Here is an 11,254-nt window from a genome sequence, read left to right as displayed (position 1 = left end):
AAACTGACTCTCGTGCTCTTTCTATCAGCTCTGAAGGAGCGCCAGGGATACCTCCTGGGAGAGAATCAAGTGAAATATCCTCTGACCGACCATTCCCATATCTGACTCTAAAAGACATATCTGGGTCTTCTTGGCTACCGCCAGATCTTAACCGTGAATTGTATCTGTTGCTACTTGCCCTGGATGCACGGTTAGTGTTTTCTCGCTTCCGCTTTCGGGCCCTAGATTTTTTTGTCTTTCTGGAACGAGAGTTTTCTTGAATAGTTGGCTCTTCAGCATTCTTGGCATCTCTAGCATCAGGGCTGCGCATAATATCGAAGCTATATATGTGATCCCCAGACCAACTGACTACTATTTCGTTAGGGTTGGCATCGCTTATCTTGCATGCTGTGATATGGCCGTTATCTCCAGATCTGACTTTTTTCTGAGCGTTGGGCGCAAACCGTCGAACACATCTAGTTGCCTGACTCATAGCATCATCATCAGTACTCCAGGGACCAGGAGATAGACTTCCCATCTTGCCTCGTTCAGCAAGAAAGTCACGCCCCAGCATTCGCCTGTCATGAAGGAAGCAGTGCAAGTGTGCTCCTCCGAGAGCAATGTACTGCGGCTGACTCGAGGAACAGGATATACTGTTTAGGTCGATGTGATATCGTTTGTATGATATCAACGGTGGAGGAACATTAGAGTCATCATGGTTAAGACCGGGCCTATAAGCCATAAAACCTTGCCCGCCACGAGGTGAAGGATATGCAGAAGACGGCTGTCTTAAATCCCACTGTCGAACCTCACCATCCTCTGAGCAAGTGAGGAACAGGTACGGCGAGGACTCCGTGACGATTCGTTTCACTCGGTCCGCATGGGATCTATATACACGAGCATTCGTGTTCGCGTCTGTCAAGTACCACATTCCATTAAAAAAGTTATTGAACCGACGACTTCTCGCGGAAGTAGCAAATTCTGATGACACAGACATTCGGCCCGAGTGCTCAATGTCAAAAACACGGACTTCGGAATCTCCTGCACATGAGACAAGTGTCCGGTCATTGGAGTGTGGCATAAATTTTACTGAAAATATGTTTGCGGAGTGACCAGTTTGTATGGTAGTGTTGAGGAAGAAGGGTGCGGTGGATGAATCAGGCTGATAGGAGTAGATATTCAAGTGCTGATCGTCAGAGCCAGAGGCCAGAAGTCTCCCCGAAGTAGACCAACTACAAAGACATACAAGGGTCAGGATATATATATCATCATGGCACATCCATGTGTAGGGGCAAGTCATCCGCACATCTATCCACTGACCCCCCAGCTTCCGGAAATGCAAGAAGCGGAAGGCGTCAGGAATGAGGCGGGAGAAAAAAAAGGTATACAATACCTTAAGGCATTAACGCAACCAGTATGACCGCCCAATTCATTGACAATATCCATATCCTCAATCCAAGTTTTATCTCCATATATTCCCGCGATGCTGGAGAAAGGCGTATACTCGCCAAGCTCGCGCCTGAGAAGGCGCTTTTCCAAAACCGACTTCATTGCGAAAAATCATACAACAACAGGGTCCGCAACGAGTTAAGTGAAAACTTTCAATTTCCAAGCATTATCAATCGAGAAACCCACACGTCTCCCAGGATCGATTCAGCATGGATAGTAAGCTAAGACGGCTTAGGGCTTCGGCGCTGGCACAGCTGAGTTTTCGAGGTTGGCTAGAGAAAAACTCCCATGTACATACAACCACTATAGACTTCTGGCCAAGTGAGATGATTGTTCTTGATAGTGACGGATTCCTAGAAGCTATCAATCGCGACGGCGTGCGTAGTTGCTGGTGAAGTTGGAGGAGGAACAAACAAACGCCACACAGGTCACTAAATGAATAGGTTGAAAGCTGGTGAATCCGATATCATAGCAGCTCCAAGGCTACCCCCGATGCCGATATAAAGGCTGGTGCCCAAGTATGTCCCGAGGTTGTTATCAGTCCGACCTCCTCTTGCGATTGTTCCCAAGGGGTCTGTTGGGGCCGGAAACAACCTTGGAACATGTTGACATATTGCTATTCACGTGATTTATAAGTGTTGATGACATCATCCCCACCGTTGAGTCAACTAGTTAGACTCAACAACACTCTAGTTGATACGAATAGCTAAACCAGAGCAAAGTTCAATGGGAATTATAACCAATGAGACTTAACGAGCACCTCATGCAGCCTAACTGTCCTAGCGTTGGGAATTGAAGTTGGGTACAGTTATTTAATACTAGTATTTGATTTGATGCTCCTTGAAGTACTAGTAGCTGTATTGCAATTGATTCCGGTTACCTACAAGTTATCTATTAGTTCATACGGCAGCATGCCTCCCACCCTTTCTCTCTCTCTCTCTCTCTCTCTCTCCGCCCCCTCTTGCTCTCAAATTGTAAAGACGTTTGGTCCAATGTATCGGTTCCAATGGGGTCTACAGGTATGCCTCCACTACTGTAGATGGTACACCTTGGTCCATGGTTGTACCCTCTTTTTTCCTTCCAAGACATAAAGAAACCACAGCGGTAGCCAAATATCGGTTGAGCGATGGAGGGAAATGGCATTTCGCTTACCCAGTGTCCGATTCCTAACGTTAAACACGTTTGACACTTGAGCGCTGTCATGCCGCTGCTTTGCCGCATGCCAGAAACATGTCAAGGATCGCGCTAAAAATCGGCTGGACCGTGTAGATCTCCCGCCCCCAGAAAACCACACTCTTAGTATGTAACGAAGAGCTCCCAAAAGTTCCCGCTTGCCTCCCTCAAATTTAATGATAAGCGGTACAAGCTTGGGTAGTGAGGATGGCATATGTCATTCCATGTTGAAAGGTATTCAATAAATTCAATTAAATCAACTCTGTATAAGCCAATCATCAGAGCATGAGACCTTCTCATCATGTTCATATTCATTATCCATTATTGCTCGTCCAGGACCACAAAAAGAAAAAGAAGAAGAAGAGAGAGAGAGAGAGAGAGAAAAGAAATCACCTTAGAAATATCCATATTATTGTCATGCCTACCATTTCATTCAGTGGCTCCCGACAACTGAAAAAAGCCTAGTCTCCTCCAATTCATCATGAACGAAACGCCCAACCCCAGGGGGTATCATTCAGCTTACACAACAGCCCAAACCGGGCCGTCTCTCTTCCCTCTCACCACTGGCAAAAGCAGCGGTACCACAGAAACACAGCCGATCAACTGCCTCCCGAACCCACAACCCCTCCAACTCCCCAACATCCGCCTCAACCGCACTCATAACCTCCAACTCCTCAATCATCGACGCTAACAGCATTTTATGACCCTTCACAACGCGAACCAACGCAGACGATGGGGGATATCCATCCCCAGATTGACCACCCGTATCTAAATCGACACTTGTTTCTTCGCCGCCTGCCATTCGCATATCCACATCAAGGCAGTCTAGCTCTCTGGCGCAGAGTTCCAGTTTCATAGCCAGCGTAGTGACTTCCTCCTTCCACCTGAAGCTAAGGGGGTGTATGAATTCGTACTTGTGGCTGCTTGCGTCCTGCTCATTATCACCGTTCCGGTCCGCGTCGTAATTACAATCGTCGTCATCATCGCCGCTGCCGCTGCGTTTGCTAACGGTAACGGCTGATTCTTGGGGCCGGGGCCAATTCCGGCTTCCGGCCCTGCCCTGTCTCACCCTTGCCACGTGGTCGAACCATTTCCCAAAGGTGCGGACGCACGAAATATATCTGCCCCCGCGCATATCTGTAAGCGTTGCGACATCCTGTATCACACGGGACAATACCTGTATTTGCTCCGAGAAGTCGTAAGCACCGTTGTGATCATTCGTGCTGCTTTTGTTCGTGTTTGGTTTGCTATCTGCCGCTAATTTGCTAAGAGCTTGGTTGTTGATATAACGCTGCGCTGCTTGCTCTTGAGCGAGAAGTGTATGGTACTTGGCCACGACTGTTTTGTACTGTTTACTCAGTTGCTCTTCAACATTGTATTCCCAGTCTCGTTTAGCTCGTATAGAGTCGGTATGAAGGAGATGGAGTTGGAGGAGTTCTATTTGCAGGGCTGCTACATGAGGATTGGTCTGTGAGGACGGCTCTATTCCAGCTCGTGCCCCCACAGTTGTGACTGTAGGGGATGTCGAGGCAGGAGGAATAGGCGGCTTGGTTTTCGGTCCCTTTTTGGGACTGTAATGTTGCTGGAAGGTAGAGAACTGAGGCTTGCTCGCCTTTAACGACGGAGTCGAGCTTATGTTGCCCTCGCCTTGTTTCGCACCTGTATGACCTTTCGTCGAAACCTACAACCTGGCTCTGGTGCCGCGAATGGTTCGCAGTTGTGGTAAACTCTCGTCGACGCAATGGGTTGCCTTAACGATGCGGACCTCTCCAATCGAGTTACGCTTGCAGTTTGAAGTTTCCTAGCCTCCGGTATGGGTGTGTTCCCTGATCCAAGCCGTTCAGGCCTCTCTAAGCGCTGTGTGGATTTATTTTGTGTTCTCGATCCCTGTGAGGTTATTGTGCTTGACGAGCCAGGCCTCTCAACCTTTGCTGCCATATGCACACTCTGCGGTCTCGATAATTGCGAGCTGGTGGTGCTGGAGGACCCAGCTCTCTCCAGGCGAGTGCGGGAGGTAGGTCCATCTACACAATTCAATGTGTCCGATTTAGGCGCATTCGCCGACCCCGGTCGCTCCAATCGGCTCACGCCTACAGCCTGGGTTCGCGTAGGACTTGCCACCGGTCTAGATAGCTTTGACGGCGATAGCGGAGGAAGTAGCTGTGGAAGGTCTGGGACGGGAGCCGAGGTTTCAGCAGGTGGGGCTGACACAGGTGGCTGGGGCGCTGGAGCATGGGCTTCTTGAATGCGTGGCCGTATCAGTAATGTATTATCCTCCATCTGTAGCTGTGATCTACCCGAAGGAACCATTCCTCCACCACCCCTCTGCCAGGTGCTCCGCTGTGGCAAGAAACTGCGACGACGGGATGGGATGGCGCGATCATCGACATTGCCACCATTGCCTCCAGAGTTTGTTGGTGCTGCGGTAGTGGCTGGCTGTGGAAGGCCCGAGATTGACATCGGCTGGTTATGCGAAGGCAGATTTGAGTTCCGGGATGGTGCGGATGTCAACCCGGTTGTAGACGTTGTGGTAGTGGTCGATATGGTGTTTGAGCGGGGTTTGATTGACCGGGGACTTTCGATTTCGGGGATCTGTGCTATGCGTATACGTAGGTTAGAGGGCGGGATGTCTTGTTTCGTCGTTCACCTTCTCCATGGCTCAATTGCCTTTGTCTTGCAAGGATGGGTAAAGTTTGTGTAGCATACCGTAACTTCGCGGTCGAGATCGGGAGGTTTCCGTTGCTGGGCGATGTGAGGCTCGCGGAGGGAAAGCCTTCGCGTAGGTATCGGCATTGTTTCAAGCCAATGTTTTGTCGGTGGTCAGCAGAATATCATAGGAGAGCCCTACGTTGGATCCCCCAAGCAGGATCTTTTGACTTTGTCAAGATGGTCTATCTAGGCTTGGCATATTTAAGTTGTTAAGCTGCTTAGCCAAACGTATAGCCAAGGACTTTCTGATCACAGACAACAGAGAACGAAAAACATTTCGGGTATACACCGGACAATTGGACTCCCTATTATTTTTTGTACCCAATCCTTATCCAAATTCGACTCTGAGTGAACTAGTATAGAAACAATTGTATTGGCCAAACAGACTCGATATGTATTAGCGAAGATGTGGCCCGACATTTCATTAGTGTTAGGAGTTTCTGAGTACAAGTCCAGAAGTAAATACGGCGGTTGCATTCTAATACTCTGCCCTCTTAGGCTTGGGGGAATCGCCAGCAGTGTTAAAGCCCAAGCACAGTAAAAACGAAAGAAACGATTTGTTGAAGCATACAGAGGTGAAAAAAAGATTCCGAGAAAAATAGAATATCAGCAGAGCTGGTGGGAATAAGAACATCTGCATAGCATGCCCTGCCATCAGCTGGGTATCAGTCGAAAAGAGTCCTATAAAATAAAAACAATTTTCTCTTGTCTTTTCCTGCCCAAGCAATCTCCCTCGCCATCCCATAACACATAGAGCTGAGACGAAAGTACACATCAGAAGCGGGGGGAGGGGGGGGGAAAGAAAATAAAAAGAAAAATAAAAAATACAAATAAAAAATTCCCCGTTGACTCACTCGTTCAAAGATTGCCCTTTGAAGGAAACGCCACTCCCTCCGTAGCCTGAGTATCTGTAAACCAGCTCACTTTCTCCGCACCGGCGGCATTCACCAAAGCGCACGGCAGACTCCTCCCGTCCTCTGTATCAAAGATCCGCCTCATGATGTCCTTCTTCCCTCCACCCGTCGCCACAAAAGCAATTCTCAACCCATGTATAACAACTGGCAGCGTGAGCGTAATGCGCTTCGGTGGCGGCTTGGGCGAATCCGAAATTGGCGCGACCCAGGCATCTGATTCGCGGAGGAGTTCGTGGCCAGGGAACAGGCTACAGGTATGTCCATCTGGGCCACAGCCGAGCAGAAGGAGGTCGAAGACGGGCAACTTCACGCTGTCCTTGGCAGCGAAGGAGTGCATCAGTTCTTCCTGATACTGGTCTGCTACTTCCTGCGGATCATCGTCAGAGATATGTGTAATATCGATTGGGTGGACTATAGGCGTTCCGAGCTCTGGGGGGATCTTATCGAGTAGCTCAGTCTTTACGAGGCGATAATTGCTGTCTTCGTGATCTAGTGGTACGACTCGTTCATCGGCAAAGAAGATCTCCCATGAGGAAAATCGGGGGCTGTCTTCTTCGCTGCCGTTGGTGGGGGCGAGGAGCGCCTTGGCAAGGACAGCGGGCAGCGAGCCGCCAGAGACGGCGACACGGAAAACGTCATGTCTGGCAATGGCTGTGTTCTGGGACTTCAGGACATATTTCCGAAGCTGTGTTGCAAGAGCGTCGGTGTCAGGGAATACGTAGAGGTTTGGAGAACCCCTCATGGCTGAATGGCTGAATTGGAGTTGAGTCGTGGCGGGGTAGATGAAGCAAGCAGTGGGGTATAGATATAAGACGGCGAGCAAACCCGGAACGATGCTGTGTGAAGCGAGACAGTCTGACAGGGTCGTGTTGAGCAACGTTGTATCGTCAGGTTAATTGGAAGAGGGTAGCTTGAGGACGGTGCCCATGTTTTTGGCAGAATGCAGCTGCATGCGCTTGCTGGAAAACTTGTTCATCCGTTGACGTAACTAGTGTGGCTAACTAATTAGTTACCACCTAGGTACTCCGTAACTAGTTAGTAATGACTACTTGACACCAACGAAGGGTAAACTGGATTAGTTTATATGCCATTATTCTTTACAGATTCTAAGCTGAACGCCCATTCAATGACATTCCTGCTCGGTGGTAACTCAGAAGAAGCGTTTATCAACATATAGCGAGCATATCTAGCTAAGTAGCTAGTTAACTAGTTGTAATAACCTGCTTACCTGTGTACATTGTTGCTTCTGGCTTCCAAGCACCCCATGCATACAATTCTCTCTTAATCCCAATACTACTAATAAACCTAGCTCGCTGGTAGGTAACATTAAACGGAGATGAACAATGCAAGATGCCCTCAGGGGCACAGAACAAAATGAAAAAAATAAACAACGCCCCCTTGTAAGCGAAGGAATGGTAAGGGGTTAAAGTAAGTTATTAAGTTGTCGCACAAAAGCTAGTCAAACTACAGGATCTCGCCTGCCAGGTTAGTTATAGAGCAACAACAGCAACAACAGAATCATGGGGTAAAAAGTGGTGTATACATGTATCGAGTAGTGATATCTCGTTCATGCAGTCTGCGCTTTGATATACGCCGTCTATATACGCAGAACGGATCGCATGCATCCTGTCTGCCTCGCCTGTGCAGCGGATGCATCGTTTAGAATCCCCGCCTGCCGATCTTCCGTCGTGCATGCACGTCCGTCCTTCCCGTCAGGATGAGGCGGGTAGTTCTGCAAGGAAGCAAAAGGGGAAAGACAGAGGAGATGAAAGATACTACATATGCTATCCCACATTCGCGCTCCCTTGTTTTTGAGCCAAGATAAGCGATGGAATGAATACATACACCTGTACCTGTGCAGGTTTCTTACACACTTGTTGGTATGCATACAATGAAAAAACTAACGTTCACCCCTCGAGATAGAGAAAGAGTTAACAAAAGCGGTACATCACCCCTGTCCTCATGGACTCATGCAGGTCACCTTGCGCGACGTCTGCACGTTAAGACGCAAGAATTTCGAATTACCCTTTCTCATGCATGGCTACAAGGAGATATATGCACCTCTTGAAAGATATAGGAGCGGACTATGTATACATGTATACCACCTTACTCCTCAGCCATTCCATTCGATACATGGCGAAATTAATTACTTAATATTAAAAATAGATGGATAACTGGATTGAATGGCGCATATTCATTGTCATGTTCGTTACTATTATTCATCTGCTCCTTTCTACCTTTCAAACTATGAATCCACACCCTTCATGTGAGAGTGAGAGTGAAGTGCTTTTGCTCTCGGTGTAAATCAGATATTCGAAATACTGCAGGAGTTGACTTCTTGAATTTAAATTGAGCGCTCTCAGGTTCATCCGAAGTTACCGAATTTCCACATCCATAATTTTTCCTGGGCTCTGCGGACAAGGTACCCAGCAGGAACTCCGATACTGTAGACGAAAAGCAGCCCAGCATATCTCTGTATATGATCTTTGGATGTATTGGTCACTCCGGGGGCGCGGCCAAAGGGCAAGATGAATCAATCCCTCCGAGTCAGAAGGGGTTGTTTTGGCGGGAGGAGGTTGACATGGGCCAGGTGGGGCGGCGTTTCAAACTCTCCTCCTTTTTTGTGGTTACCTTACCCTTTTGTTGGACCCTCTATTGATGTTTTTGTTTCGTTCTTTCGGTGCTTCTTGTCTCTCTCATACTTTTATCACCGGCATATATCTATCTACTTTTATCTTTTTTATATGTCTATATTCATTCAACTCGAAACCACATGGTTGGGGCGTGGCGGAGAAACACAAAAACCACTAGTTACCTGGAGAAAAGGAAGGCTGCGCAAACGACGAGGGAGGCGACGCACGTATTTCTAAATGAATACACCAGATCACAGTCGAGTCATCTCTCTCCCCATCTATCAGTCATTCGCACGCACGCACGCACGCACGCACGGACGCACGCACGGATTACCTATGTGGGGGAGTAAATCTTTGTATTTTTATTTATTTTTACACAAGAAACACCGCCCTCACACACACACTCATACACACACGCAGCACGCGGGATTGTTTCATGTACGATGTTGTCATCCTGCATGGCCATGGTTCCCTCTTCAGGGTACTTCTTCTTTTTTTTACCCACCAACCTTCAAGACACAAGGAATCATATCGTAGTATTCCTAGTCGAAGGAAATCCGTTAGGAACACAGGGCAACCGGAGCCAAGGAGGCTGACGGTGGGGCTTAGTTAGGCTGGTGCCAGGGCGATATGTGGCGAAGAGCAAATCACGCCGCTGGATTTGTTGCGTGTGCAGGTCTCGTATCAGCACATTTGCCTCCCACGAGGCCGAGCTGGACCGGAGCGGAGAGCCGTGTTGTCTTCTGAAGAGATTCCATGGTTCTGGTTCTGGTTCTGGTGCGGGCGCTGAGGATTCCTCATGGAAGAAATTACTCGAATGGAAGGAATTGTTTTCTTCGAGATAGTTTCTCGTAGTCAATCATCTTATCCGGCATTACTGGAAGTTTATTTGGCTGTAGAAAGTTTTTCTGAAGAGATGAAAATTAAAATTGTAGCAGCGCCTCTGGGTCTGGATCCATGACGCTTTGATTCTATGGTATCTATGACTCTTAGTCGAACCGTGGTTTGTGGATGGGAGAGCTTTGACAACTTTCGACCTTTCCAGAGGCACCTGGAAACGATATAAGCAGTCGTCTGGTGGTGTGCTTATTTGTTCGCTGATCCGTCGGCGCGTCCCCGATCCACTGCGCTGGTGCCTGCGACTGGCTGTGGATGCTCTCGTTATTTCCCCCAGGAATCATCTCTAGGAAACCCTAGTTTGTTATTTGAGATTTATATTTCGTCAATCGTGTTTTATCTTGCCCCATCGCCCAAACTTCTGACAGCTATCTCCACTTGATTTTTTAAATTCAACTTCGCGCAGCACACGTACCTTTTCGCTAATTCCCAAAGTACTGTATACCTGCTCCCCCAGTTGCCGGACCGCCAGTATTTAAAAAATATCATCATCTACTTAGATAGTCTAATTCCCACCCTGGCCCATTGAAACATTCAAACCAAGCCCTCTTTGTTTCGTCGCTTACGAGGCAGGTTACAGCCCAACAACTCCACGAAATCAGAATCGGAAAAATCCCTGTGTGCATTACGGCTGCATATCTGTCCCCCTTGGTCGCCGGGAGGAGAAAGGCTCGATCATCAGTGGTCAGGGATCAAGGCCGTTGTTCTTCTACTTCGGTTTTCGTTGTTGTGGTTTTCCACACCAGCCGCTTTTTCCTCCCCCTGTTCCTGCTCTGCTCGCCCACATGCTCGCTTGAACACCGCCATTCCCGGAGCCTTGGGTACATTAACTCGTTTTACCAGCCGATTCAAACAGTATATTACCCTGCCTCAAGGTCCTTGTTGCATCACTTCTCATCTGCCCGTTCTTAACTCTCCCACTCTACTCTCTTCGATTCTCTCGAGTTCTCGTACGATCTCTATCTCGCTCAAAATATCCGCGCTCACCCAGCGACCTCTTCGCGACGCAAACCGCATTTCCCAGTACAGGATGAGCTCGACTTCCGCCTCAATGCAGGAGTCTTCCTCCAATGCCTCCAGCACAGGACTGACTCCCCGCTCCTCCTCCGAGTCTTCGAAGACTGTTGTGTCCACCTTCGATATTGTTCGCTGCTCAAGATGCCAGCGATCCCTCTCCCTCGAACATGCCTCATCCTCCCCCGGTATTGTTCGATTCGGTGTTAACTCTTACTATTGCAGCCGCTGTGCGTCGATGGTTGGCTTCAATAATCGCTGAAAACAACACCCGGAAGGAAAACTCAAGGGCAGAAAAGCCAGAAAGTTCAACAATAACCATACCAGACCATACGTTTATTTCTACGCGCACAAAAAAAAAAAGCTGCAAGAAAAAAACAACCCCTAGCCACCGCATACCCCAACACAACCAAAAATCCTTACCTCAAACCCAACCCGTAACTTTTTTCATTTCATCAGACCGTTTAGAAAAAATTCATCTTTTCC

The 11,254-nt window shown here is 48.3% G+C and overlaps 5 protein-coding genes across 5 annotated transcripts in view; all 5 read right to left on the bottom strand.

The window, feature by feature from the left end:
* HCAG_04765 (conserved hypothetical protein) overlaps positions 1-1,530 on the bottom strand; it is a gene marked incomplete at both ends in the record, with an annotated part of 3,852 nt that extends 2,322 nt beyond the window's left edge. Inside the window, 2 exons of the mRNA XM_001540875.1 lie at positions 9-1,211; positions 1,373-1,530. Of these exons, the coding sequence (XP_001540925.1) occupies positions 9-1,211; positions 1,373-1,530 (1,361 nt within the window). The remainder of the gene's footprint in view (positions 1-8; positions 1,212-1,372) is intronic.
* Positions 1,531-2,236: 706 nt separating this feature from the next.
* Positions 2,237-2,815, bottom strand: HCAG_04764 (predicted protein; the record flags this gene model as incomplete). The annotated part of the gene is made up of 2 exons (XM_001540874.1): positions 2,237-2,283; positions 2,581-2,815. The coding sequence occupies 2 exons, from the start codon at positions 2,813-2,815 to the stop codon at positions 2,237-2,239; spliced, it is 282 nt and encodes a 93-aa protein (XP_001540924.1).
* Positions 2,816-3,115: 300 nt separating this feature from the next.
* On the bottom strand, positions 3,116-5,394 carry HCAG_04763 (predicted protein; the record flags this gene model as incomplete). The annotated part of the gene is made up of 3 exons (XM_001540873.1): positions 3,116-4,183; positions 4,261-5,193; positions 5,308-5,394. 3 exons carry the CDS (start codon positions 5,392-5,394, stop codon positions 3,116-3,118), a joined length of 2,088 nt encoding a protein of 695 aa, XP_001540923.1.
* Positions 5,395-6,168: 774 nt separating this feature from the next.
* On the bottom strand, positions 6,169-7,462 carry HCAG_04762 (hypothetical protein; the record flags this gene model as incomplete). Its single annotated transcript, XM_001540872.1, has 2 exons — positions 6,169-7,079; positions 7,453-7,462. 2 exons carry the CDS (start codon positions 7,460-7,462, stop codon positions 6,169-6,171), a joined length of 921 nt encoding a protein of 306 aa, XP_001540922.1.
* A 3,186-nt stretch (positions 7,463-10,648) lies between these two features.
* Positions 10,649-11,254, bottom strand: part of HCAG_04761 (predicted protein) — a gene marked incomplete at both ends in the record, with an annotated part of 911 nt that continues 305 nt past the window's right edge. The window contains 2 exons of the mRNA XM_001540871.1: positions 10,649-10,948; positions 11,168-11,209. Of these exons, the coding sequence (XP_001540921.1) occupies positions 10,649-10,948; positions 11,168-11,209 (342 nt within the window). The remainder of the gene's footprint in view (positions 10,949-11,167; positions 11,210-11,254) is intronic.

This window comes from Histoplasma capsulatum, genomic scaffold (assembly GCF_000149585.1).
Source record: "Histoplasma capsulatum NAm1 scaffold_4 genomic scaffold, whole genome shotgun sequence".
In the NCBI taxonomy this organism is placed as follows: Eukaryota; Fungi; Ascomycota; class Eurotiomycetes; order Onygenales; family Ajellomycetaceae; genus Histoplasma; species Histoplasma mississippiense.
Note: the sequence above shows the minus strand (reverse complement) of the source record. Positions and strands in the feature narration are given on the sequence as shown.